This window comes from Heterodontus francisci, chromosome 16 (assembly GCF_036365525.1).
Source record: "Heterodontus francisci isolate sHetFra1 chromosome 16, sHetFra1.hap1, whole genome shotgun sequence".
Taxonomy (NCBI): domain Eukaryota; kingdom Metazoa; phylum Chordata; class Chondrichthyes; order Heterodontiformes; family Heterodontidae; genus Heterodontus; species Heterodontus francisci.
In genome coordinates this window covers 21,371,328-21,399,106 of record NC_090386.1, presented here as the reverse complement: position 1 = coordinate 21,399,106, position 27,779 = coordinate 21,371,328, and the positions used below count along the sequence as shown (strand labels likewise).

Genomic DNA, 27,779 nt, shown 5'->3' with positions numbered 1-27,779 from the left:
CTTTACTCTGTATCTAACCCTGTTTTTAAAATTTTTTTTGGACAGCGTAGAGGGAGCTTTACTCTGTATCTAACCCTGTGCTGTACCTGCCCTGGAAGTGTTTGCTGTTGATACCGTTCCATTCTCTAGCACTAGAATCATTCACTGTGAGTAGCTCAATGTTAAAACAAAAGTGGAGAATTTGTCTTTAACAATAATTTAATGTAAAAATATCCTCTAGAAGTTGGACTGGCTCCATTCACGCCTTACTGCTTCTCAGTCAGTTGAAAACCCTCTCGTGCTCAGCACAAACTGGGCCCAGCTGTGATAATATACAGTATCAGTACCAGTGGCTGGAGATCTCCTTGAGCTTTGCAGCAGTGGCACCAGTACACCTTCTATCATTCTGGCCAACAGCACCACATCAAGGGCTGAAGAGTTATACCAGTCGACTTTCTGAGAATGCAGAGGGAGATTGGACCTCCTGCTCTCGCGAGCTGTTATTAATCTAATGTTTGCTTCCTTTCTTGAATCCCTTATTCCTTACTGGTTCCGTATTTACCAAGGACCCTCCGATACTCACTCATGTGGCCATTTTTTACGAGTGAGCCCAGACAGTGAGCGTCAGCTGACTATTGAACCATGGGCTGCAACACAGCCTCGACCAATCCAGTTTTCACCAAATGGCCGCATGGATACTCCCCAGAAAGAGTCACTGGGTCAGGACCAGGAATCATAGAGTAGGCCAGAATTTTAGGCCACCCGCTCCCATGGGAACAGGCTGGGAGGTGGGCAGCGGTGTAAATTGGGTGGGATGGTGGGAGGGTCTGTACCCACCGCTGATGCTATTTTAACTAAGAGTGTAGGTGGTGGCAGCCTGCCTGCCTGCCCTTAGGCCAATTGAGACCCTTAAGTGACCTATTAATGCTATTTTACCAGCGGTGGATGGGCACTTTGCCACCTGAGGAGGCCACCTAGTAATATCTGGTGGCCTCCTTGCAGGCTGGGGCTGGGGGTGGCCCTAGTGGCATGGGCCACCCCTGCTGGAAGACCTTCCCCCAGCTCTCAAGATCGACCACCCCACCCCCTTGCTGGGGCCTGGCTGATTGGTCCTGGCAAGGCCTGACCCCGCTTACCTTATTCTCCAACCTCCACTGCTGGCTGGATCCAAAGCCTGCTGCAGTGCCAGCAGTGGCAACTATTCTTGGTGGCGCTGCTGGGCCTGAAGAGCTGCTGCCCTCTGATTGGCTGGCAGCTCTTGGAGGCGGGACATCCTGCGTCAGAGGGGCGGAAGCCATTACCTCAGGCAATTAATTGCCTGAGCCATGCAAAATAGCATCATGGCTTCCGGGACTGGTGGAGGCAATTTCATCCTTGGCTTTCCAGCCGGAGAGTGGGGCCTCTGCTTCCTCGTTAAATCTCAGCACAGAAGGAGGGCATTCGGCCCACCGTCTCTGTGCCAGCTCTCTGCAAGAGCAACTCACCTAGTTGCACTGCCCTGCCTTTTACCTGTCGCCATGCAAATGTTTTCTCTTCAGATATTTATCCAGTTCTCTTTTGAATATCTCGATTGAATCTGCCTCCACCACACTCTCAGGCCGTGCATTCCAGATCCTGACCACTCGCTGCATTTAGAAACATGTTCCTCATGTTGCTGTTGCTTCTATTGCCGATCACCTTAAATCACCTCTCGTTCTGCATCCTTCAGCCAATGGGAACAGTTTCTCCTTATCCACTCTGTCCAGACCCCTCATGATCTGAACACCTCTATCAAAATCTCCTCTTCATCTTCTCTTCTGTAAGGAGAACAGCCCCAGCTTCATCCCTGGAACCACTCTCGTGAATCTTTACTACACCCTCTCTAATGCCTTAAAATCCTTCCCAAAGTGTGGTGCCCATAACTGGACACAATACTCCAGTTGAGGTCAAACCAGTGTTTTATAAATGTTCAGCATAACTTCCTTACTGTTGTACTCTATTTATAAACCCTGGTGGATTTTTGCACAGGCCTGGTCCAGTACAGTATGTTATGACCCTGTATGATCCATTACACTCAGGCCTGGTCTGTTCTGCCCCAATATGGTGTTATGCCCCGGTTACACCGTGTAAGCCAGCGTCAGGGATTCAGTGGGAGTAGTTTGGATGCAGGAGGTGGTCTCAGCAGAGGCTTACCGTGTCCATGTGTTGTTCGAACACTGACAGCAGATAAAAGACCCCGAGCTCTCAGGAGATTAGTACCTCGAAACACAGAGAACCCCAACATCTGCAAAGGAACAACATGATTACATTCACCCAGAAACATAGGATGACTGAATTCGAACAGCCCAGTCTATCACAACAATGGTATGGAGGTGAAGCTGCCTCTGAGGGGCCCAGTTTCTGAACAAAGCCAATGTCCGTCCAGGACTTGATGGCTGCTCATTATCTTCTAACCTCTCTCACACAACTGGACAAGAACTAGTCTGTTATCTGATGGCTCTGGGATATCCAACTTCCTGGGAGTTTGGATGGAGTGGAGGCAGATGTTTATGGTGATGTAATAATGGAATATCTATAAAATAAAACAGATCTGAAAAATTCTAAACCATACAAGATCCTCCAAAATCCTCCTCCAAAGGCATTCTCCCCCTTCATTCCCCCATTCATGCACTCCACAAAGCATGCTTCTTTCATTCTTTCCTTCCCTCTCTTTTCCTGTCCCACCTCTTCTGTTTCTTTCTCTCTCTTCCCCCTTCCCAGCCACACTTATAGAAATATTCCATTATTTTCAACAATGGAGTTCCTATTTCAAAACATGGCTTCTTTGTGAACATGAACACAGATAGGTCACTGAAGCATCACAGGAAGTGGAAGGAAGTACATTAGTTCTGGAAAGGCTGCTTCTTGATTGGTCAAAATCCAATGGCCTCCAGGTGAAAGGGGCTGGTCACTTTTGGTCACAAGTTAATATCTCCTGGGTCAGATCAAAGGAACTCATGGGATGCATTTGGCCCATGTCTTGGATTCATCCTGACAGGTAGTCTCTCTCTCCAGATGCCATTAGAAAAGCAGAAATAGGAGTGGGACTACACTAAACCATTCATGGAGCTTGCTCCACCATTCATGGCTGATCTTCTACCTCAATTCCACCTTCATGCCCTGTGCCCATATCCCTGAATTCTCTTAGTAACCAAAAACCATCAATCTCCGTCCACTCAGTGAGTGAGCATCCACAACCCTCTGGGGTAGAGAATTCCAAAGTTTCACAACCCTGAGTGAAGAAATTTCTCATCTCAGTCCTAAATGGTCATCCCCTTATCCAGCGACGGGGTCCCTTGTTCTAGACGGTCCAGCCAGGGGAAACAAACTCAGTGTCTACCCTGTCAAGCCATCTCAGAATCTTATATGTTTCAATGAGATCACCTCTCATTCTTCTAAACTCCAGAGAGTATAGGTCCATTCTACTCAATCTCTCCATACAGGATAATACTCTCATCCCAGGAATCAATCCAGTGAACCTTTGTAACACTGCCTCTAAGACAAGTATATCCTTCATTAGTTATGGAGCCCAAAACTGTACACAGTACTCCAGGTGTAAAGACCTGTGCAATTTCCTCAAAATGATCTTGTGCATTGAAAGTAAAATGTCTAAATTTGCAGATGACATGAAACTGAAGGCTGTAGTTAATACTGAGGAAGATTGACAAAATGCAAAAGACATTGATAAACTTTAAGAATTGACATGTAGATGTAAGAAATCTACGAGCTTTGTACAAAGGGATCAAGAGGGCGCCTGGTCCTGCCATCACCATTGTTGCTCCTCTGAAGTTGGCAGATGGTGAAGTACTCACCGACAGAAGTAAACAGATGTCCCGCTGGGCTGAACACTACTGTGAGCTGTAATCCTGTGAGTCAGATATCTCCCAGTCTGTGCTTGATGCTGTCCCGCAACTTCCTGTCATGGATGAGTTAGATGAAGAACCCTCATCACTGGAGCTCGAGAAGGCCATAGACTGCATTGCAAACAGAAGGGCACCCGGCAAGGACAGAATCCCAGTCGAACTGCTCAAGCACGGAAGTTCCATCTATAGCCACACCTTTATAACCTTCTCCTTCTCTGCTGGAAAGTAGGCTCTGTTCCACAGGAGATATGTGATGCCAAAATCATCACACTATACAAAAACAGAGGAGACTGCAACAACTACAGGGGATCTCACTCCTTGGCATCACAGGGAAGACCTTTGCTAGGGTCATACTTAAAAGTCTCCATTTACTTGCAGGCCGAGTGTACCTGGAAGCTCAATGCAGTTTCTGTGCCGGCACATCTACAATGGACATGATCTTCTCCATGTGCCAGATACAGGAGAAGTGTAGGGAACAGAGCATACCCTTTTACCTCACTTTCGTAGATCTCACTAAGGCATTTGACACCATCAGCATAGCAGGGCTCTACAAAATTTTGGGAAAAATTGGCAGTATTTCGAAGCTCCTCAATCTCATCCATTCCTTCCATGACAACATGCACTGCACTGTACAGATTGGTGGCTCCACTTCCGACAGTGAAGAATGGAGTGAAACAGGGTTGTGAATTAGCCCCCAATCTGTTTGACATCTTCTCCTCCACGCTCCTGACCTTCGCCTTCCTTGCAGATATGGAAGGAGTCTACTTGCACACTAGGTCAGACGGCAAGCTCGACAATCTATCAAGACTGAAAGTGAAGACAAAAACACATTGCATCCTGATCAGAGAACTCCTCGACGCTGATGATACTGGACTAGTCGCTCACACAGAAACTCAGCTACAAAGACTCATGGACTGTCTCTCCCATGCCTGTAACTTGTTCTCCTCGACTATCAAGAAAACCATGGTCATGGGTCAATGTGTTGCACCTCTGCCCCTGATCATGTTAAATAACACCCCACTAGAAGTGGTTAGTAAATTCTGCTACCTTGGGTCCACAGTGAAAGACAATCTGTCCTTGAAGCAGAGCTCGATACACACGTTGGGAAAGCAGCTACCACCTCTGGCCAACTTGTGAAATGCACATGGGATAACACCAAGCTGACCCTTAGGACCAAGCTAATGGTTTATAAGGCCTGTGTTCTCAGAACCTCGCTGTATGGCTGTGAAACATGGGAAACCTACAGCTACCAGGAAAAGAAGCTCAATAATTTCCATCGTCACTGTCTGCGGTGCATTATGGGTATATCCTGGCTGGACAAAATCACAAATGTGGCAGTCCTCTCAAAGGCAGAGCTCCCAAGTGTGTTGGCACTAATCAAACAGAGGCAGCTTCAGTGGATCGGACATGTCTGCAGGATGGAAGACGGCCGCACACCCAAGCACCTTCTGTATGGTGAGGTATCTGGGGCCAACCTGTGGGGCACCAAAAACTCTGCTTCAAGGATGCTTGCAAGCGTGACACAAAGGCCCTAAATGTCAACTATCACACTTGGGAATCACTATCTGGCGAAAGAGGGAAATGGTGACACATCTGTGAACTGGTGTGCAATACCACGATGGCCAGTGGCGACAGCAGCTTGGCAACAGGAGTCAACACCAAAAACAACTCACAGCAGGACTCAGCAACTTCATATTTAGCACTTGTGGCAGAACCTGTCTCTCAAGGATTGGTCTTCACAGCCATCAGCAAAGGTGCACCGAGAAGTCACCCCACCTAAATGGATTGTTTACTGCATGTCCATCATCTTTTGTAGATGGAAGGATGCCAACCTTAACAGCAGCAAAGGGATCTTGGGGTACACATTCGTAAATCATTAAAGTAGTGACACAGATTAACAAGACCATAAAAATGCAAACAAAACACTGGGGTTCACTTCAAGAGGAAAAGTATTGAAAAACGGTGAAGTTATGTTAAACTTGTATCAAACCTTGGTTTTTGAGTACTGTGCACAGTTCTGGTCTCCATGTTGCAAAAAGGCTAAAGAGGCACTGGAGAAGGTGCACAAAGATTTACACGGATGATACCAGAACTGAGAGGTTATAAGTATTAGGAAAGGCTGAACAGACTGGGGCTCTTTAGAAAACAGAAGACTAAGGGGTGACCTGATAGAAGTCTTTTAAAAGAATGAAGGGTTTAAAGGGTAGACATAGAGATGTTGTTTTCACCTGTGGGGGAAACCAAAACTAGAGGCTATAATTATAAGATAGTCACTAATAAATCCAACAGGCAATTCAGGAGAAACATTTTACCAAGAGACTGGTTAGAATATGGAACACACTATCAAAAGGAGTAGTTGAAGCAAATAGCATAGATGCCTTTGAAAGGAATAGAAAAATATGTTGATGGAGTGATAGGGTGGGAGGAGGCTCAATTAGAGCATAAACACTGGCACAGACCAGTTGAGCTGAACGACCTGTTTCTGTACTGCAATTCTATGTTTACAATCTTCAGTGTTTCAAAACCCAATCCTGGTCTCACCTAATCACTTTTGGATTTATCTCAATCACCTCCTCTTATGCCTCAGAAGAAAAAGCTTAAAAGTCCGACACCTTAAATGCTCCTGTGCCTTGTGACAATGTGACCGTGCCAGAAAGTGAGACGATGTATCACAAGATAAGATGACAAACCTCCCTTCCTGTCCTTTGACAAATGATTGCAAAGCTCGATTCGACGCTGCTATCCCACCAAGCAACAGCTGTTTTTTTTTTCAAAAATACACTTTATTCATTAAAAAATCTGTAAAAAATGCATTACAAAACAGATCAAAACAGCACCAAGTTGACATTCCAAAAAATGCAAAGGAAATCAGTTTTCTTCAATACAGGAGTGAGTTGTCTCACAACCCTCCCATTCCATTTTACATGCCATGTACATTTTACAGCAAACCTATATTTTGTGTATACAGCCCGAGGGGGTTTCCCATGGGTCCAGCCCCTTAGTTCACTATGGCATGAGGACCTCACACAGTGGTCTTTCCCCACTGAGCAATTGCGGCGGCTGCTCCAAGCTTTACCGTGTCCCTCAGCACTTAGTCCTGGACCTTAGAAAGTGCCAGTCTGCAACACTCGGTCGTGGACAACTCTTTGCACTGGAAGACCAGCAAGTTTCAGGCAGACCAAAGAGTGCTGTCCCACCAAGCAACAACTGGTATGTGAGTGAATCCTTTGTTATTCCAGTTCTGCAAGTTCCTGCACTCTCAAATAGGACAGATCTCAGAACTGTTGCACAGCACATTATACAAAATGTTGTACATTATCGACTCTCTCTCTGTCAGCCTGTCTTCCACAATCCACCCATTTACAAGACTTCCTCCATACTCAGCACCCCTGTCATTCTCCAGTCTTTTCACTCATTCTCTGCAAATAATTTTTGCACACTCATGTAGACTCTCTCCGCATTCTCATTCCCCCTCTCCCTCCTCTTTCCTCATTCCCTCACTCCTCGTTCTCTCTCATTACCTCTTTTCATGCTGATTCCCATCGCTCTCTATCCATTCCTCTTTCTCTCTCTGTTCATTCTCCACTCACTTTTAATCCATTCCCATCTTGATTTCTCTGTCCATTGCCCTTCCTCACTCTATCCATTCTTCCCCTCTCTGATCATAGCCCCCTCTTTTCATTTGTCCATCCCTCTCTTTTCATTCCTCTTTCTCGCTGTTTATTCGTCCTACGCTCTCTGTTCATTCCCCCCCCACCTCTCTTCATTCCTCTCTCTCTGCTCATTCCCGCTCTCTCTCTCTCTCTCTCTCTCTGCTCATTCCCGCTCTCTCTCTCTCTCTGCTCATTCCCGCTCTCTCTCTCTCTCTGCTCATTCCCGCTCTCTCTCTCTCTCTGCTCATTCCCGCTCTCTCTCTCTCTCTGCTCATTCCCGCTCTCTCTCTCTCTGCTCATTCCCGCTCTCTCTCTCTCTGCTCATTCCCGCTCTCTCTCTCACTCTGCTCATTCCCGCTCTCTCTCTCTCTCTCTCTCTCTCTGCTCATTCCCGCTCTCTTTCTGCTCATTCCCGCTCTCTCTCTCTGCTCATTTCCACTCTCTCTCTCTCTCTCTGCTCATTCCCACTCTCTCTCTCTCTCTCTGCTCATCCCCACTCTCTCTCTCTCTCTCTGCTCATCCCCACTCTCTCTCTCTCTCTGCTCATCCCCACTCTCTCTCTCTCTCTGCTCATCCCCACTCTCTCTCTCTCTCTGCTCATTCCCACTCTCTCTCTCTCTCTGCTCATTCCCACTCTCTCTCTCTCTCTGCTCATTCCCACTCTCTCTCTCTCTGCTCATTCCCTCTCTCTCTCTCTCTGCTCATTCCCTCTCTCTCTCTCTCTGCTCATTCCCGCTCTCTCTCTCTCTGCTCATTCCCGCTCTCTCTCTCCCTCTCTGCTCATTCCCGCTCTCTCTCTCCCTCTCTGCTCATTCCCGCTCTCTCTCTCCCTCTCTGCTCATTCCCGCTCTCTCTCTCCCTCTCTGCTCATTCCCGCTCTCTCTCTCCCTCTCTGCTCATTCCCGCTCTCTCTCTCCCTCTCTGCTCATTCCCGCTCTCTCTCTCCCTCTCTGCTCATTCCCGCTCTCTCTCTCCCTCTCTGCTCATTCCCGCTCTCTCTCTCCCTCTCTGCTCATTCCCGCTCTCTCTCTCCCTCTCTGCTCATTCCCGCTCTCTCTCTCCCTCTCTGCTCATTCCCGCTCTCTCTCTCTCTCTCTGCTCATTCCCGCTCTCTCTCTCTCTCTCTCTGCTCATTCCCGCTCACTCGCTCTCTCTCTGCTCATTCCCGCTCACTCGCTCTCTCTCTGCTCATTCCCGCTCACTCGCTCTCTCTCTGCTCATTCCCGCTCACTCGCTCTCTCTCTGCTCATTCCCGCTCACTCGCTCTCTCTCTGCTCATTCCCGCTCTCTCTCTCTCTGCTCATTCCCGCTCTCTCTCTCTCTGCTCATTCCCGCTCTCTCTCTCTCTGCTCATTCCCGCTCTCTCTCTCTCTGCTCATTCCCGCTCTCTCTCTCTCTCTGCTCATTCCCGCTCTCTCTCTCTCTCTCTGCTCATTCCCGCTCTCTCTCTCTCTCTCTCTGCTCATTCCCGCTCTCTCTCTCTCTCTCTGCTCATTCCCGCTCTCTCTCTCTCTCTCTGCTCATTCCCGCTCTCTCTCTCTCTCTCTGCTCATTCCCGCTCTCTCTCTCTCTCTCTGCTCATTCCCGCTCTCTCTCTCTCTCTGCTCATTCCCGCTCTCTCTCTCTCTCTGCTCATTCCCGCTCTCTCTCTCTCTCTGCTCATTCCCGCTCTCTCTCTCTCTCTGCTCATTCCCGCTCTCTCTCTCTCTCTGCTCATTCCCGCTCTCTCTCTCTCTCTGCTCATTCCCGCTCTCTCTCTCTCTCTGCTCATTCCCGCTCTCTCTCTCTCTCTTTCTGCTCATTCCCGCTCTCTCTCTCTCTCTCTTTCTGCTCATTCCCGCTCTCTCTCTCTCTCTTTCTGCTCATTCCCGCTCTCTCTCTCTCTCTTTCTGCTCATTCCCGCTCTCTCTCTCTCTCTTTCTGCTCATTCCCGCTCTCTCTCTCTCTCTTTCTGCTCATTCCCGCTCTCTCTCTCTCTCTTTCTGCTCATTCCCGCTCTCTCTCTCTCTCTTTCTGCTCATTCCCGCTCTCTCTCTCTCTCTTTCTGCTCATTCCCGCTCTCTCTCTCTCTCTTTCTGCTCATTCCCGCTCTCTCTCTCTCTCTCTTTCTGCTCATTCCCGCTCTCTCTCTCTCTCTCTTTCTGCTCATTCCCGCTCTCTCTCTTTCTGCTCATTCCCGCTCTCTCTCTTTCTGCTCATTCCCGCTCTCTCTCTTTCTGCTCATTCCCGCTCTCTCTCTCTCTGCTCATTCCCGCTCTCTCTCTCTCTGCTCATTCCCGCTCTCTCTCTCTCTGCTCATTCCCGCTCTCTCTCTCTCTGCTCATTCCCGCTCTCTCTCTCTCTGCTCATTCCCGCTCTCTCTCTCTCTGCTCATTCCCGCTCTCTCTCTCTCTGCTCATTCCCGCTCTCTCTCTCTCTGCTCATTCCCGCTCTCTCTCTCTCTGCTCATTCCCGCTCTCTCTCTCTCTGCTCATTCCCGCTCTCTCTCTCTCTGCTCATTCCCGCTCTCTCTCTCTGCTCATTCCCACTCTCTCTCTCTCTCTCTCTCTCTCTCTCTGCTCATTCCCACTCTCTCTCTCTCTCTGCTCATTCCCACTCTCTCTCTCTCTCTCTGCTCATTCCCACTCTCTCTCTCTCTCTGCTCATTCCCACTCTCTCTCTCTCTCTGCTCATTCCCACTCTCTCTCTCTCTCTGCTCATTCCCACTCTCTCTCTCTCTCTCTGCTCATTCCCACTCTCTCTCTCTCTCTCTCTGCTCATTCCCACTCTCTCTCTCTCTCTCTCTCTCTGCTCATTCCCACTCTCTCTCTCTCTCTCTGCTCATTCCCACTCTCTCTCTCTCTCTCTGCTCATTCCCACTCTCTCTCTCTCTCTGCTCATTCCCACTCTCTCTCTCTCTCTGCTCATTCCCACTCTCTCTCTCTCTGCTCATTCCCACTCTCTCTCTCTCTCTCTGCTCATTCCCACTCTCTCTCTCTCTCTCTGCTCATTCCCACTCTCTCTCTCTCTCTCTCTCCTCATTCCCACTCTCTCTCTCTCTCTCTCTCTGCTCATTCCCACTCTCTCTCTCTCTCTCTCTGCTCATTCCCACTCTCTCTCTCTCTCTCTCTGCTCATTCCCACTCTCTCTCTCTCTGCTCATTCCCACTCTCTCTCTCTCTCTCTCTCTGCTCATTCCCGCTCTCTCTCTCTCTCTCTGCTCATTCCCGCTCTCTCTCTCTCTCTCTCAGCTCATTCCCGCTCTCTCTCTCTCTCTCTCAGCTCATTCCCGCTCTCTCTCTCTCTCTTTCTGCTCATTCCCGCTCTCTCTCTCTCTCTTTCTGCTCATTCCCGCTCTCTCTCTCTCTCTTTCTGCTCATTCCCGCTCTCTCTCTCTCTCTCTGCTCATTCCCACTCTCTCTCTCTGCTCATTCCCACTCTCTCTCTCTCTCTGCTCATTCCCACTCTCTCTCTCTCTCTCTGCTCATTCCCACTCTCTCTCTCTCTCTCTGCTCATTCCCACTCTCTCTCTCTGCTCATTCCCACTCTCTCTCTCTGCTCATTCCCACTCTCTCTCTCTCTCTCTCTGCTCATTCCCACTCTCTCTCTCTCTCTCTCTCTGCTCATTCCCACTCTCTCTCTCTCTCTGCTCATTCCCACTCTCTCTCTCTCTCTCTCTCTGCTCATTCCCACTCTCTCTCTCTCTGCTCATTCCCACTCTCTCTCTCTCTGCTCATTCCCACTCTCTCTCTCTCTGCTCATTCCCACTCTCTCTCTCTCTGCTCATTCCCACTCTCTCTCTCTCTGCTCATTCCCACTCTCTCTCTCTCTGCTCATTCCCACTCTCTCTCTCTCTGCTCATTCCCACTCTCTCTCTCTCTGCTCATTCCCACTCTCTCTCTCTCTGCTCATTCCCACTCTCTCTCTCTCTGCTCATTCCCACTCTCTCTCTCTCTGCTCATTCCCACTCTCTCTCTCTCTGCTCATTCCCACTCTCTCTCTCTCTGCTCATTCCCACTCTCTCTCTCTCTGCTCATTCCCACTCTCTCTCTCTCTGCTCATTCCCACTCTCTCTCTCTCTGCTCATTCCCACTCTCTCTCTCTCTGCTCATTCCCACTCTCTCTCTCTCTGCTCATTCCCACTCTCTCTCTCTCTGCTCATTCCCACTCTCTCTCTCTCTGCTCATTCCCACTCTCTCTCTCTCTGCTCATTCCCACTCTCTCTCTCTCTGCTCATTCCCACTCTCTCTCTCTCTGCTCATTCCCACTCTCTCTCTCTCTGCTCATTCCCACTCTCTCTCTCTCTGCTCATTCCCACTCTCTCTCTCTCTGCTCATTCCCATTCTCTCTCTCTCTGCTCATTCCCACTCTCTCTCTCTCTGCTCATTCCCACTCTCTCTCTCTCTGCTCATTCCCACTCTCTCTCTCTCTGCTCATTCCCACTCTCTCTCTCTCTGCTCATTCCCACTCTCTCTCTCTCTGCTCATTCCCACTCTCTCTCTCTCTGCTCATTCCCACTCTCTCTCTCTCTGCTCATTCCCACTCTCTCTCTCTCTGCTCATTCCCACTCTCTCTCTCTCTGCTCATTCCCACTCTCTCTCTCTCTGCTCATTCCCACTCTCTCTCTCTCTGCTCATTCCCACTCTCTCTCTCTCTGCTCATTCCCACTCTCTCTCTCTCTGCTCATTCCCACTCTCTCTCTCTCTGCTCATTCCCACACTCTCTCTCTCTGCTCATTCCCACTCTCTCTCTCTCTGCTCATTCCCACTCTCTCTCTCTCTGCTCATTCCCACTCTCTCTCTCTCTGCTCATTCCCACTCTCTCTCTCTCTGCTCATTCCCACTCTCTCTCTCTCTGCTCATTCCCACTCTCTCTCTCTCTGCTCATTCCCACTCTCTCTCTCTGCTCATTCCCACTCTCTCTCTCTCTCTGCTCGTTGCCCCCCTCTCTTTTGTCATGCTTACGAGAACTGCAGTGTTGAAAATACAGAACCAAACTGAAGAGTTATAAAAAAATTGGAACAATTTTAAAGAGACTGGTACATGTGCTGTCAACAAAATAGAGGACAAAGACACATGAACCTCAGCGTCTCTTCCACTCAAATCCATATCCATGTCTACTAAGACTGAAAACCAATTAAGCCCCGTCTGCATGGAAATGAGACAGATAATCAGACCTGGATGTGAGCTACACTCAAAAACAATGAGACAAGACCTTTCTCAGACTTTTTGTCTCTGAATAACCTCCATTGCAATGGAGTGTGAAGCACCCTCATCTCCTCAGAATGGAGCCATCATCAAGACCATTATACAGCCCAGCTCGGACCGAAAGTTAACCCTTGTAAAATTTACCTTAAAAGGTAACTCTGGAAAGAGAGAGAAAGGGACAGCTCACAAGAACATCACAGAAAAGCAGTCCAGCCAAGGGTTGTGAAAAGAAGACCAGCCAAAACAAGGAAGGAGTCCTGCTACAAATTCTACACTTCAACTTGGTGCAGCAGAGAACTGAAAGTGACCACCACCTCCAGTCTGAAGTCTTTACCACCAGAAAACTACAAACACCCAAGCCTGCAACCTTAAAAGAAACTGTCCTCTGAGAAGATTCAACAGGTTTAACGTGAACCCCAAACACCTACTCAACTTCAAACCACTTGCCCTTTTCCTCTCTATCTGTCTAGAGTGTGTGTATGTGGGTGTGAGTGCAGTTGCGACCATTTAGGGAATTGTGTAAAAATAGTTATCTTTTGCTTAACCTATTTATTTGGCCTTAAAAAACACTCAGAGGCTAACTCACCATTTTAAACAAAGTACGATTGTGTTCAGTTGGGAGGTGAATAGTGGGAACCATCCACACTCCTTGAAACCTAGCCATAAAACACTGCTCATTCCCCCTTCTCTCTCTGCTCATCTCTCTCTTCATATCCCCCCTCTCTTCATTCCCCTCTTTCTTTTCATTTCCCTCTCGCTATCTTCATTCCCTCGCCCTCTCTCTATCCATTCCCCCTCCCTCTCTCTATTGTCATTCCCCCCTCTTCTCCATTTCTTTCTTTTTCTTCTTTCTCTTTTCGTACTCCCCTCTTTCCCTTCGTTCCCTCTCTCTTTCCCTTTTTCCCCCTCCCTCTCTCTACATTCTACCCTCTGTCTCCCTCTTCATTTCTCCCTTTCATTCCCCTTCTCTCTCTTCATTCTCCCCTCCCTCTCTTCATTCCTCCCTCTGCCTCGCTTCAGTAACCCTTCTCTTTTCATTTCCTCCACTCATTCTGTCCTCATCCCCCCTTTTACTCTCTCTGCTCATTCTTCCCCCTCTCCTTATTCCCACCTCTCCCTCTGCTCATCCCCTCTCTCTTCTCATCGCACCCCTCTCTCTCGCTGTCCATTTCCCCGTCTCAGTCTCTCTCTGTCCATTGCCCCCTATCTCACTCTCTCCTCATTCCGATAGGACATGGGCTCACTCTTAGCTGTAGTTTTTATGTTGTGTCACTCGGAGTCTGATCTATTAATGGCAGAGAGAGGAAAAACAAACCGTGTCCCTTCTGACCTCTAAAGGCAGAGAACTGGGGGCAGTTTGTTCGGACCCAGACAGCATTAGTCGGGACCCAGAACCTTCACTGTCCCGCTGGCTCGGTGAGCTCTGCTATTTCCCCAGGCCGCCTACTCTCCTTACCGTGCCGTACCGTGTTGTGCTGTGCTGTACCGGCTGATCCCACCGCTTGCTGTCTGCTTCACAAATAGGCGACTGGTGCCAAGATTGAATGCAGCATCATGGGAGTGGTCAGCACAAAACTTTCCAAAAACTTTCCCAAACTTTTCACCAACCCCCCGGCTCCGCGGCTCAGGGTTGCCGGATACTTTCCAACGTAGTTTGGGGTCTTCGGATCCGACTCCCCCCCCCGGGCTGTCCAAGAGTTCTGGCCTCTCGCCAACTTGGCCCCGCACCATGGCCAGACTGCAGTTTCAAACAGGGAGCTGAATGCAGTGTACTGAGCTCAAACCTGCAGGCTGGCCACTCACCCAGAATTACCATCTCATCGTTTAACACTTCAATTATCTGTGATGTACAAACAATAAGCGAAATATTGCAGATCCTGGAAATCTCAAACAGAAAACACTGAACAAATCAGGCAACATCGTGGAGAGAATAGGCAGGCCCTCAAAGAACAGTACAGCACAGGAACAGGCCATTCGGCCCTCCAAGCCTGCGCCGTTGATGCCTGCCTAAACAAACACCTTCTGCACTTCCGGGGACTGTATCCCTCTATTCCCTTCCTATTCATATATTTGTCAAGATGTCTCTTAAACGTCGCTATCGTATCTGCTTCCACCACCTCCCCTGGCAGCAAGTTCCAGGCACTCACCACCCTCTGTGTAAAAAACTTGCCTCACACATCCCCTCTAAACTTTGCCCCTCGCACCTTAAACCTATGTCCCCTAGTAACTGACTCTTCCACCCTGGGAAAAAACTTCTGATTATCCACTCTGTCCATGTCACTCATAACTTTGTAAACCTCTATCATGTCGCCCCTCCACCTCCGTCGTTCCAGTGAAAACAATCCGAGTTTTTCCAACCTCTCCTCATAGCTAATGCCCTCCGGACCAGACAACATCCTGGTAAACCTCCTCTGTACCCTCTCCAAAGCCTCCACGTCCTTCTGGCGACCAGAATTGCACGCAATATTCTAAGTGTGGCCTAACTAAGGTTCTGTACAGCTGCAACATGACTTGCCAATTTTTATACTCTGTGCCCCGACCGATGAAGACAAGCATGCCGTATGCCTTCTTGACTACCTTATCCACCTGCGTTGCCACTTTCAGTGACCTGTGGACCTGTACGCCCAGATCTCTCTGCCTGTCAATACTCCTAAGGGTTCTGCCATTTACTGTATACCTCCCACCTGCATTAGACCTTCCAAAATGCATTACCTCACATTTGTCCGGATTAAACTCCATCTGTCATTTCTCCGCCCAAGTCTCCAACCGATCTATATCCTGCTATATCCTCTGACAATCCTCATCATTATCCGCAACTCCACCAACCTTTGTGTCGTCCGCAAACTTACTAATCAGACCAGCTACATTTTCCTCCAAATCATTTATATTACAAACAGCAAAGGTCCCAGCACTGATCCCTGCGGAACACCACTAGCCACATCCCTCCATTCAGAAAAACACCCATCCACTGTTACCCTTTGTCTTCTGTGACCGAGCCAGTTTTGTATCCATCTTGCCAGCTCACCTCTGATCCTGTGTGACTTCACCTTTTGCACCAGTCTGCCATGCGGGACCTTGTCAAAGGCTTTACTAAAGTCCATATAGACAACATCCACCACCCTTCCCTCATCAATCATCTTCGTCACTTCCTCAAAAAACTCAATCAAATTAGTAAGACATGACCTCCCCTTCACAAATCCATGCTGTCTCTCGCTAATAAGTTTGTTTCTTTCCAAATGGGAGTAAATCCTGTCCCGAAGAATCCTCTCTAATAGTTTCCCTACCACTGACGTAAGGCTCACCGGCCTATAATTTCCTGGATTATCCTTACCACCCTTCTTCAACAAAGGAACAACATTGGCTATTCTCCAGTCCTCTGGGACCTCACCTGTAGCCAATGAGGATGCAAAGATTTCTGTCAAGGCCCCAGCAATTTCTTCCCTTGCCTCCCTCAGTATTCTAGGGTAGATCCCATCAGGCCCTGGGGACTTATCTACCTTAATGCTTTGCAAGACACCCAACACCTACTCCTTTTTGATAATGAGATGACTGAGACTATCTGTACTCCCTTCCTTAGGCTCATCATCCACCAAGTCCTTCTCCTTGGTGAATACTGATGCAAAGTACTCATTTAGCACCTCACCCATTTCCTCAAAACAGTAATATCAAAAGAGACCCTCCAACTAACTGTTCACTTGCAGCTGGATCCAGGAAGCAAACAGATGTGTGGGCTCATTTAAAGAAAGGCATTTTCTATAACGCCTTTCTGGATGACCCAAGGCGGTTTACAGCCAAATGTTGAACTTCAGTCACTGCTGTAATGCAGGAAACATATCAGTTCATTTGCAAACAGTCACACAAACAGCAATGTGATCATGAAAATGTGATGTTGGTTAAGGGATAAATACTGGGCAGGATACCAGGAAAACCTCCCCCTCCCCCCCCACCACGCTTTCAAAATAGTGCCATGGAATCTGTTACAGCTCCTCCAAGCCTGCGGCAATCTTTCAGTACTGCATTAAAGTGTCAACCTGGATTATATCCTTAATTCTCTGGAGTTGGATTTAACTTCTGGCTCAGAGCAGAGAGTGCTACCCACTGAGCCACATACCTTCAAGAAAGTCTACCCAGTTTTACTGCAAATTTTATTTAGATCAATGCCAGATAAAGGTTGTAGAAATAAGCCAGGGAACTACAGACCAGTGAGTCTCACATCAGTGGTAGGGAAACTATTGGAGAAAATTCTGAAGGAGAGAATCTATCTGCACTTGGAGAGGCAAAATTTGATTAGGAATAGTCAGCATGGCTTTGTCAGAGGGAGGTCATGTCTAAGAAATTTGATTGAATTTTTTGAGCATGTGACCAGGTGTGTAGATGAGGGTAGTGCAGTCGATGTAGTTTACATGGATTTCAGCAAAGCCTTTGACAAGGTCCCACATGGGAGACCTTTCAAGAAAGCAAATGCACATGGGATACAAGGTAGCTTGATAAGGTGGATTCAAAATTGGCTTAGCTGTAGGAGACGGAGAGTGATGACAGACGGCTGTTTTAGTGACTGGAAGCCAGTGTCCAGTGGTGTACCACAGGGATCTGTGCTGGGTCCCTGATTGTTAGTCATCTATGTTGTATATATAAATGGCAATGTGGGGGGTAGGATCAGTAAGTTCGCGGATGACACAAAGATTGGCCGAGTGGTTAACAGTGAGGTTGAGTGTCTTGGGTTACAGGAAGATATTGACGGGATGGTCAAATGGGCAGAAAAGTGACAGATGGAATTTAACCCTGAAAAGTGTGACGTGATACACTTTGGAAGGAGTAATGTGACACGGAAGTATTCAATGAGTGGCCTGACACTGGGAAGTTCCGAGGAACAAAGGGACCTTGGCGTATTTGTCCATAGATCTCTGAAGGCAGAAGGGCAGGTTAATAGGGTGGTGAAAAAGGCATATGGGACACTTGCCTTTATCAATTGTGGCACAGATTACAAAAGCAGGGAGGTCATGTTGGAGTTGTATAGAACTTTGGTAAGGCCACAGCTGCAGTACTGTGTGCAATTCTGGTCACCACATTATAGGAAGGATGTGATTGCACTGGAGGGGGTGCAGAGGCGATTCACCAGGATGGTGCCTGGGATGGAACACTTAAGCTATGAAGAGAGGTTGGAAAGGCTTGGGTTGTTTTCGCTGGAGCAGAGAAGATTGAGGGGTGACCTGATCAAGGTGTACAAGATTATGAGGGGCATGGACAGGGTGGACAGGGAGCAGCTGTTCCCCTGAGTTGAAGGGTCAGTTACTAGGGGACACAAGTTTAAGGTGAGGGGCAGAAGGTTTAAGGGGGATTTGAGGAAGAACTTTTTTACCCAGAGGGTGGTGACGGTCTGGAATGCCCTGACTGGGAGGGTGGTAGAGGCAGGTTGCCTCACATCCTTTAAAAAGTACCTGGATGAGCACTTGGCACGTCATAACATTCAAGGCTATGGGCCAAGTGCTGGCAAATGGGATTAGGTAGACAGGTCAGGTGTCTTTAATGCATCGGTGCAGACTCGATGGGCCGAAGGGCCTCTTCTGCACTGTATTATTCTGTGATTCTGTGAACTGAAGCAGTTTTTCTGTAATTGTATGTAACTCCTGATGGTACATAATATAACTCCTCCATGTATAATCTTCTAGCGTCCTCGACCTCTCCACTGCCACTGTTTTATCAGACTGCTTGTCCCATACCACTTCTGAATGAGCCACAATTTTTTCCAATTAAACATTGCGTGAGACCAAAGCCATTGTCTTTGGTCCCCACCACAAACTCTGTTCCAGGGATAGGCACCAACATGTTGCAACACAAACATTTGGCAGAATTAGTGACTCAGCTGCGGACATGGGGCAATTAATCTGTATATAAAGTGTATGGACAACATAATGCCATCAAAACATAGTCTGATTTAAAATACATTTCTCCCTATTTAGTGAGATACCTGGCATTGTTTTTGCTTGCACAAGTAGTCAATGTCTGTCCACACACTTGATATCACGACGCAGAAAATTCAGATAGATGTTCATCTGTCAGGATTGATCATGGTCTCTCTCTCCTCCCTCTTGGTGTCTATCCCCCTCTGTGTTGTTACAAAAGATTTTATTTTTGTACTAAAAGCTTAACTCCTGTGTGTTTTCAAAACTGAAACAAGAATTTTCCTTGGACTTGAACACCTGCAAATAGCTGGAATTTTTGGATGTTGACTTTGTATACAAGAATAAGAAACAAGCAGTTTTAAGGAAACAGCAAGGGGGTTTGACCTCCTAACTGCAACACTTTGACTGACTGGAGAGACTCTGTCTGGTCATGTGATTGGCTCAGGAAGGCTTTTTGTTTTATTTTAGACTTTTAAAAAACAGTGAGTTGGATAAAGAGCAGGCATTTGAAACTTCGACCTGACCTGCCTGGGGACGAGAGAAAAGATCTCTCTCTGTAAAGAAGACTTGCATCTCTTAAAAAGAAACCATGTATTTGAAAGGTGGCAGATTCCTATTGCTTCCTGTCTCTGAAGAATTCCTGCATCCGATGTGGTTCCTGTTGCCTCCTGTGTTTTGGAAAATCCTGGAAACTGAAGGAAGCTTCTACTGCTGTGTTGCTGCTGTGAGTCATGAGCAGACCTGTTGCTACACCCTGCTGAAAGACCTATGTGACTCCTGCTGTAGTTGAATTACCTTGAACACCTACCCATCAAAGATTGTTCATCAATCTCGCCTGGAGAGACATCCAGTGGCATCCGACTATTCGAATGTGGGACACCTCATTCATCCGAAGATTTCCTACCAGAATGTGACGAACTGATTTATTTTTATTATTTCTTCAATTCCGAAGAAACAGCTGTAAACCAAAATCCTTTCCCCCTGGTTAACCGTTTTTAAAAAATGTATGTGTGTGTGCAAAGGAGTCTTTCATATATATATATATATATATCTCATTAGTAGTTAAGACTTATTCCTTTTCTAATGAATAATTAATGTTGTTGTTGTTTAAAGAAACCTGGTTTGGTGTGCTTTATTCTGGGTACAGATAGAGTGTTTAATTTATTAATGTGCTGTGATTTGTGGAATAGTAGGACTAACAGTGAATTAACAGTGCATTTCTCCTGCCTTGGTCATGACAGTGTCCACCCCCCTCTCCAGACTCTGAGTCCATTTCCCCTTCTCCCCTGTGTCCATCCCCCACTTCCCCACTCTGTGTCCATCCCCCACTTCCCCACTCTGAGTCCATCCCCCTCTTCCCCCCTCTGTGTCCATCCCCTCTCCAGACTCTGTGTCCATCTCCCCTTCTCCCCTCTGCGTCCATCCCCCTCTTCCCCCCTCTGTGTCCATCCCCTCTCCAGACTCTGTGTCCATCTCCCCTTCTCCCCTCTGTGTCCATCCCCTCTCCAGACTCTGTGTCCATCCCCTTCTCCCCTCTGTGTCCATCTCCCCTTCTCCCCTCTGTGTCCATCCCCTCTCCAGACTCTGTGTCCATCTCCCCTTCTCCCCTCTGTGTCCATCCCCTCTCCAGACTCTGTGTCCATCCCCTTCTCCCCTCTGTGTCCATCTCCCCTTCTCCCCTCTGTGTCCATCCCCTCTCCAGACTCTGTGTCCATCTCCCCTTCTCCCCTCTGTGTCCATCCCCTCTCCAGACTCTGTGTCCATCCCCTCTCCAGACTCTGTGTCCATCTCCCCTTCTTCCCCGTGTCCATCCCCTCTTCCCCACTCTGTGTCCATCCCCTTCTCCCCTCTGTGTCCATCCCCTTCTCCCCTCTGTGTCCATCCCCTTCTCCCCTCTGTGTCCATCTCCCCTTCTCCCCTCTGTGTCCATCTCCCCTTCTCCCCTCTGTGTCCATCCCCTCTCCAGACTCTGTGTCCATCTCCCCTTCTCCCCTCTGTGTCCATCCCCTCTCCAGACTCTGTGTCCATCCCCTCTCCAGACTCTGTGTCCATCTCCCCTTCTTCCCCGTGTCCATCCCCTCTTCCCCACTCTGTGTCCATCCCCTTCTCCCCTCTGTGTCCATCCCCTTCTCCCCTCTGTGTCCATCCCCTTCTCCCCTCTGTGTCCATCTCCCCTTCTCCCCTCTGTGTCCATCTCCCCTTCTCCCCTCTGTGTCCATCCCCTCTCCAGACTCTGTGTCCATCTCCCCTTCTTCCCCGTGTCCATCCCCTCTTCCCCACTCTGTGTCCATCCCCTTCTCCCCTCTGTGTCCATCCCCTTCTCCCCTCTGTGTCCATCCCCTTCTCCCCTCTGTGCCCATCTCCCCTTCTCCCCTCTGTGTCCATCTCCCCTTCTCCCCTCTGTGTCCATCCCCTCTTCCCCACTCTGTGTCCATCCCCCTCTCCGTGTCCATCTCTCCCTCTGTGCCCATCCTCCTTCATGTCTATCACCCTCTCCCCTCAGCGTCCATCCCCCCATCCCACTCTGTGTCCATACACCTCTCCCCCCCTCTCTGTCTATCCCCCCTCTGTCCCACTCTGTGTCCATATCTGTCTGCACCCCCCCACCCGCCCCCATGTCCATCCCCCTCTGTGTCCATCCCCTCTCCAGACTCTGGTCCATCTCCCCTTCTTCCCCGTGTCCATCCCCTCTTCCCCACTCTGTGTCCATCTCCCCTTCTTCCCCGTGTCCATCCCCGTGTCCATCCCCTCTTCCCCACTCTGTGTCCATCCCCCTCTCCGTGTCCATCTCTCCCTCTGTGCCCATCCTCCTTCATGTCTATCACCCTCTCCTCTCAGCGTCCATCCCCCCATCCCACTCTGTGTCCATACACCTCTCCCCCCTCTCTGTCTATCCCCCCTCTGTCCCACTCTGTGTCCATATCTGTCTGCCCCCCCACCCGCCCCCATGTCCATCCCCCTCTCCCCTCCTCCCTGGGCCGGTGCTTGTTTAAAGGGCCGCCTGACTCTCAGCGTGCAACCTCCACTCCGTGCCCTGCATCTGGCTGTGTGTTGGCCCATTTCCTGCTCTTCCTTCAGCCTCTCTCTCCCTCTCTCCTGCAGCAACCATTCCTGCTCACTCCCTGCACAGCAGGGTCAGCCAATCCCAGTGAACCTGCGCTGCAAAGCTCCATCCAGTGCATATTCCACTTGGGTAACTCGCTGTCAGTCACAGACATTAAGCAATCACAGACAGGCGGCTGCCATCCGTCAGACACAGGTCCTGCCTCCGCCTGTACACTTCAATAGGACAGTCATCAATCAAAGCCAAGCCATGGGCACCCCGCTGTCAGACAGAGGATTGGCTGGCCAGATGAAAACCACAGACCTTAAAAGTTTTTTAACCACGGACACTAGTGTCCGTGTACGGACATGTTGCCGATCCCTGCTCTGTTCCCTAGCCCCCAATTCTTAACCCCAACGGGCCACCCTCTCAGGCTAGACCAGACTGTTCACAATCTCAGCTTCCTATCTGACCATGAGCTGAGCTTCTGACCCCATATACAGGCCATCACAAAGACTGCCTACTTTTACCTCTGTAACATCACCCATCTCTGTTCCTGCCCGTTTATCTGCAGCTGAATTCCTCCTGCGGCTTTTGTTACCTCCAGTCTGGACTATTCCAATTTGCTCATGGTTGTCCTCTCATCTTCCACCCTCCATAAACTTAAGCTCATCCAAAATTCTGTATCCTAACTCACACCATGTCCTGTTCGCCCAAAACCTCTGTGCTTGCTGATCTATGTTGGCTTCTGGTCTGGCAACACTTCCATTTTAAAATTCTCATCCTCATGCTCAAATCCCTCCATGGACTCACCTATTCCAACTCTATAATCTCCTCCAGCTCTACAACCCTCCACAAACTCTTGTTAAGGCCAGGTGAGAAGGGAGTCTCAGGCTCCTTCCTCTTATTTGACAGCAACAGGGTTTATCCCTTTTGAACAGTGGTTGTGCTTACCACCTCAATGAGTGTTTCACCTTTTTCCTTTACTGTGATCATGAAAGAACCAATTGGACAGATTTTCTTGAGTTTAAACAAGAACGAGGTAAGTTTATTATACTTAACACTCTAACTCATTGGTCTGCACTGCATGTGAAGAAGGGAGTTTGGTAAGTGAGTGAATTTTAAGGGTTAATCTCTCAAGACTAGTTTTTGTTTTCTTTACATCTAGCAATTAATTGAAATTCTTGTTTCATTTAAGAGGTAGGTTAGGTTTCTTGCAGTTTTAAACAGGGGTAAACTAACACTCTGAGAGTAGCTGGAGCTGGTTAATTACGAAGCAGAGCTGACACAACATTGTTTTCAGAGAATAAATTGAGCGGACTCTCCGTGCTGCTGGAGGGCACAGAGTATTAAGGAGGAAGTTTTGTGAGTGAGGGAGGGGCTCCTTTCTTTCTTTCTTCCACCTTTTTCAGCCTCCAATAGCTGCTTCTCTCTTCGGTACAGCGGACAAAGTTGATTGGTCAGTAGCTGGTAAGTTATTTTACTTCTCATCGTAATAAAAAGTTTTAAAAATTATGTTATGGCAGGTCAGCTTGGACAAGTAGAATGTAGGTCCTGTGGTATGTGGGAAATCATGCACGCACCACGTGTCCCAGACTAATACATCTGCAAAAGTGCCACCGGCTGCAGAAGCTTAAGCTCTGGGTTTCGGAGCTCGAGCGGTGGCTGGAGCCACTGTTGTGCATCCACGAGGCAGAGGACTACATGGATAGCACGTTTAGGGATGTAATCACACCGCAGGTTAGGAGCATGCAGGCAGAGAGGGAATGGGTGATGCCAGGCAGTCCAACAGAACCAGGCAGGCAGTGCAGGAGTCCCGAGTCTACCTTGCTTGCTAATCAGTTTTCCATTTTGGATACTGGTGAGGGTGATGGTTCCTCAGGGGAGTGCAGCCAGAGCAAAGTCTGTGGCACCACGGGTGGCTCAATTGCGCAGGAAGGGAGGAAGAAAAGTGGAAGAGCAATAGTGATAGGCGATTCGATAGTCGGGTATCAGACAAGCATTTCTGTGGCAGTAAACGTGACTCCAGGATGGTTTGTTGCCTCCCTGGTGCCAGGGTCAAGGATGTCACTGAGCGTCTCCATGATATCCTTCTGGGGGAGGGTGAACAGCCAGAGGTCGTGGTCCACATTGGTACCAATGACATAGGTAGAAAGAGGGATGAGGTCCTGAAAGCAGATTTTAGGGAGATAGGAATGAAATTAAAAAGCAGGACCTCCAAAGCAGTAATCTCAGGATTATTCCCACTGCCATGTGCTAGTGAGCATAGGAATAGGAGGATTGATCAATTGAACATGTGGCTGGAGATTTGGTGTAGGAGGGAGGGCATCAGATTTCTGAGGCATTGGGACTGATTCTGGGGCAGGTGGGACCTGTACGAGATGGACAGGCTACACCGTAACAGGACTGGAACTAATATCCTCGCAGGGAGATTTGCTAGTGCTGTTAGGGAGAGTTTAAACTAGCTTGTCAGGAGGATGGGAACCTGAGGGGTAGCTCAAATCGGAAGGAAGTAAAGCTGGTAACAGGAGGTAGAAAAGTAGCAAGTGACATTAGAATGCAGGCAAAACAAAGGCAAGCATCAACCAGATTTAGAATGCAGAATGTCAAGAAGACAAGGTTAAGGGCACTCTACCTGAATGCATGCAACATTTGCAACAAGGTAGATGATTTAAAGGCCCAAACAGAGGTAAATGGATATGATCTAATTGCCATTATGGAAACGTGGCTACAGGGTGACCAAGACTGGGAACTGAATATTCAAGGATATATAACATTTGGGAAGGACAGGCAAAAAGGAAATGAAGGTGGTGTTGCACTGATAATAAGGGATGGGATCAGTACATTAGTAAGGGAGGATCTCAGATCAGAAGAACAAAATGTGGAATCTGTTTGAGTGGAAAAAAACAGCAAGGGGCAGCAAACATTGGTAGGAGTTGGTTATAGGTCACCCAATAGTAGTGGTAGTGTGAGGCATAGTATTAATCAGGAAATTAGAGAAGCATGTGGCATGGTAAATACATGGGTGACTTCAATCTGCATATAGACTGGGTAAACCGAATGAGCACTAATGCTGTGGAGGACGAGTTTCTGGAGTGTGTTAGGGATGGTTTTCTGGAGCAGTATGTTGAGGAATGGACTAGAGAAAAGGCTATTTTAGAACCAGTATTATGTAATGAGAAAGGGCTAATTAATAATCTTGTTTTAAAAGAACCTTTAGGAATGAGTGAACATAACATGACAGAATCTTACATTATGTTTGAATGTGAGGTAGCTCAATCTGAAGCCAGGGAGTTAAATTTGAACAAAGGAAATTATGAAGGTATGAGGGTCAAATTGGCTGAGGTGGATTGGGAAAATACATTAAAAGGTATGACAGTACATAGGCAATGGATAGTCTTTAAAGAAATATTAACTATACATTCCTTCAAGGCACAAAACTTTTAAAAGTAAAGGCAGTCAACCGTGGATAACAAAGGAAGTTAAGGATTGTATAAGATTAAAAGAAAAGGCCTATAATGTTGCCAGAAATAGTAGTAAACCTGAGGATTGGGAGGATTTTAGAATACAGCAAAGGAGGATGAAGAAACTGATAAAGAAAGTGAGAATAGAAGATGAATGTAAGCTAGCAAAAAATATAAAAATGGACTGTAAAAGCTTCTACAGGTATGACTGAAGTAAGGCTAACAGGTCTGTAATTCCCTGTTTTCTCTGTCATAAAAAGGAAACATTTGGCCAAGACAAATGTGGGTCCATTACATTTAGATTCAGGAGAATTTATAATGAAGAATAGAGAAATGGCACAGAAGTTAAATGATTACTTTGTGTCTGTCTTCACCGAGGAAGATACAAGAAATCTCCCAGAATTAGAAATTCAAGGGATTAGGGAGAATGAGGAATTGAAGGAAATTAGTATTAGTAAGAAGGTTGTATTGGAGAAATTAATGGGGCTGAAGGTTGATAAGTCCCCAGGACCTAATATTCTACATCGCAGAGTGTTGAAAGAGGTAGCAATGGAGATAGTGGATGCATTGGTGATCATCTTCCAAAATTCTATAGATTCTGGAGCAGTTCCTGCAGATTGGAAGGTTGCAAATGTCACCCCACTACTTAAGAAGGGAGGGAGAGAGAAAACAGGGAATTTACAGACCTGTTAGCCTTACATCAGTCATTGAGAAAATGCTAGAATCTATTCTAAAGGATGTGATAAATGGACACTTGGATAATAATGATATAATTGGACATAGTCAACATGGATTTATGAATGGGAAATCATGTTTGATGAACCTGTTGGAGTTTTTTGAGGATGTTACTAACAGAATCTGGTATACATGGATTTTCAGAAGGCTTTTGATAAAGTCTCCCACGGGAGGTTGGTTAGCAAAATTAAAGCACATGGGATAGGAGGTAATTAAGGATTGGTTAACAGGCAGAATGCAGAGAATAGGAATAAATGCGTCATTCTCATGTTGGCAGGCCACAGGCCTAATGGGGTACAGCAGGGATCAGCGCTTGGAACCCAGCTGTTCATAATATATATCAATGATTTGGATGTGGGGATCAAATGTAGTATTTACAAGTTCACAAATGACACAAAACTAATGTGTGTTGTGAGGAAGATGCAAGCAGCTTCAAGGAGATTTGGACAGACTTAGTGAGTGGGCAAGAATGTGGCAGATGGAATATAATGTGGAAAAATGTGAGATTATCTACTTTGGTAGGAGGAATAGTTGTGCAGAGTATTTCTTAAATGGTAAGAGATTAGAAAGTGTAAATGTACAAAGGGACCTGGGTGTCCTTGTCAATAAGTCACTGAAAGTTAACATGCAGGTGCAGCAAGCAGTTAGGAAGGCTAATGGTATGTTAGCCTTTATCGCAAGAGGATTTGAGTACAAGAGTAGTGAAGTTTTGCTTCAATTGTATCGAACCTTGGTTTGACCACACTTGGAGTACTGTGTGCAGTTTTATTCCCCTTACCTTAGGAAGGATATTATTGCCATAGAGGGAGTGCAACAAAGGTTCACCAGACTTGTTCCTGGAATGGCGGGACTGTCCTATGAAGAGAGATTGGGGAAACTGGGCCTGTATTCTCTAGAGTTTCGAAGAATGAGAGGTGATCTCATTGAAACCTACAAAATACTTAAAGGGATAGACAGGGTAGATGCAGCTAAAATGCTTCCCCTGGTTGGGGAGTCCAGAACCAGGGGACACAATTTCAAAATAAGAGGGAAGCCACTTAGAACAGAGATGAGGAGAAATTTCTTTACTCAGAGGGTTGCGAATCTTTGGAATCCTCTACCCCAGAGGGCTGTGGAAACTCAGTCGTTGAGTATGTTTAAAGTAGAGATTGACAGATTTCTAAATACAAATGACATAAGGGGATATGAGGATAGTGTGGGAAAAAGGTATTGAAGTGGATGATCGGCCATGATCATGTTGAATGGCAGAGCAGGCTCAATGGGCTGAATGATCTACTCCTGCTCCTCTGTTCCTAACCCCGATTTAAAATACTAAAAAATACACTACATATTCACGCACACATTCACGCACACATTCACACGTGAATCACACATACACAAATAGATTACAGAGGGAAAAATAGATTTGGTAGTTGGATTAAAGGCCAGAATAAATGAAACTCAAGTACACAGTATGTGAAGTGGATGATTCAGTAGTCTGGCTGGAGTTGTATTCTTGAAGTCCTTGGCTGGTCAAAGTGCACTTTGGTTGGCTTGCTTTTCTCAGGGTTTTCTTGAAGGCAGAATTGTAGTTGGCTCTCTTCGCCGGTCGCTGGCTGTAAAAGTCTGTGGGCTTGGAGGGTCCACATTCACAGACGGTTTTCAAACTTGATGTTTTCTGGGGAAAAAGAAAGAGAGAGAGAAAGAGAGAGAGAGAGAGAGAGAGAAAGGAAAGCACACAGCTTTCTGCTGCTGCATACTTTGAGTTACTGCTTGACTTCAGTCTGTGTAACAAAAATTCTGTTTTTTCAGAGATAAACATACGGTCACATGGTTCTCTCCATCACCTTTGTTAATGAGATACAAGGTTCAGAATTGACTCCACAGGTTCCAGGACGCCAATATTTACACTCGGAGGGGTTTTCTCTTTCAAAGTCAATGTGTCAGGATGGCCTTG

At 47.5% G+C, this 27,779-nt stretch overlaps 1 protein-coding gene across 2 annotated transcripts in view; it reads right to left on the bottom strand.

Annotated features, from left to right (window-relative positions):
• The window catches only part of LOC137378433 (cytochrome c oxidase subunit 4 isoform 1, mitochondrial-like), a 115,791-nt gene extending 101,519 nt beyond the window's left edge, over positions 1-14,272 (bottom strand). The window contains exons 1-2 of one of the 2 annotated variants that reach the window (XM_068048764.1): positions 14,165-14,272; positions 2,152-2,242 (exon numbers count right to left, since the gene is read on the bottom strand). In XM_068048764.1, the coding sequence (XP_067904865.1) occupies positions 2,152-2,242 (91 nt within the window). In that variant the 5' untranslated portion in view covers positions 14,165-14,272. Of the gene's footprint in view, positions 1-2,151; positions 2,243-14,154 lie in introns of both variants that reach the window. The other variant, XM_068048763.1, reaches the window with a different exon arrangement.
• Between the last annotated feature and the right edge of the window lie 13,507 nt (positions 14,273-27,779).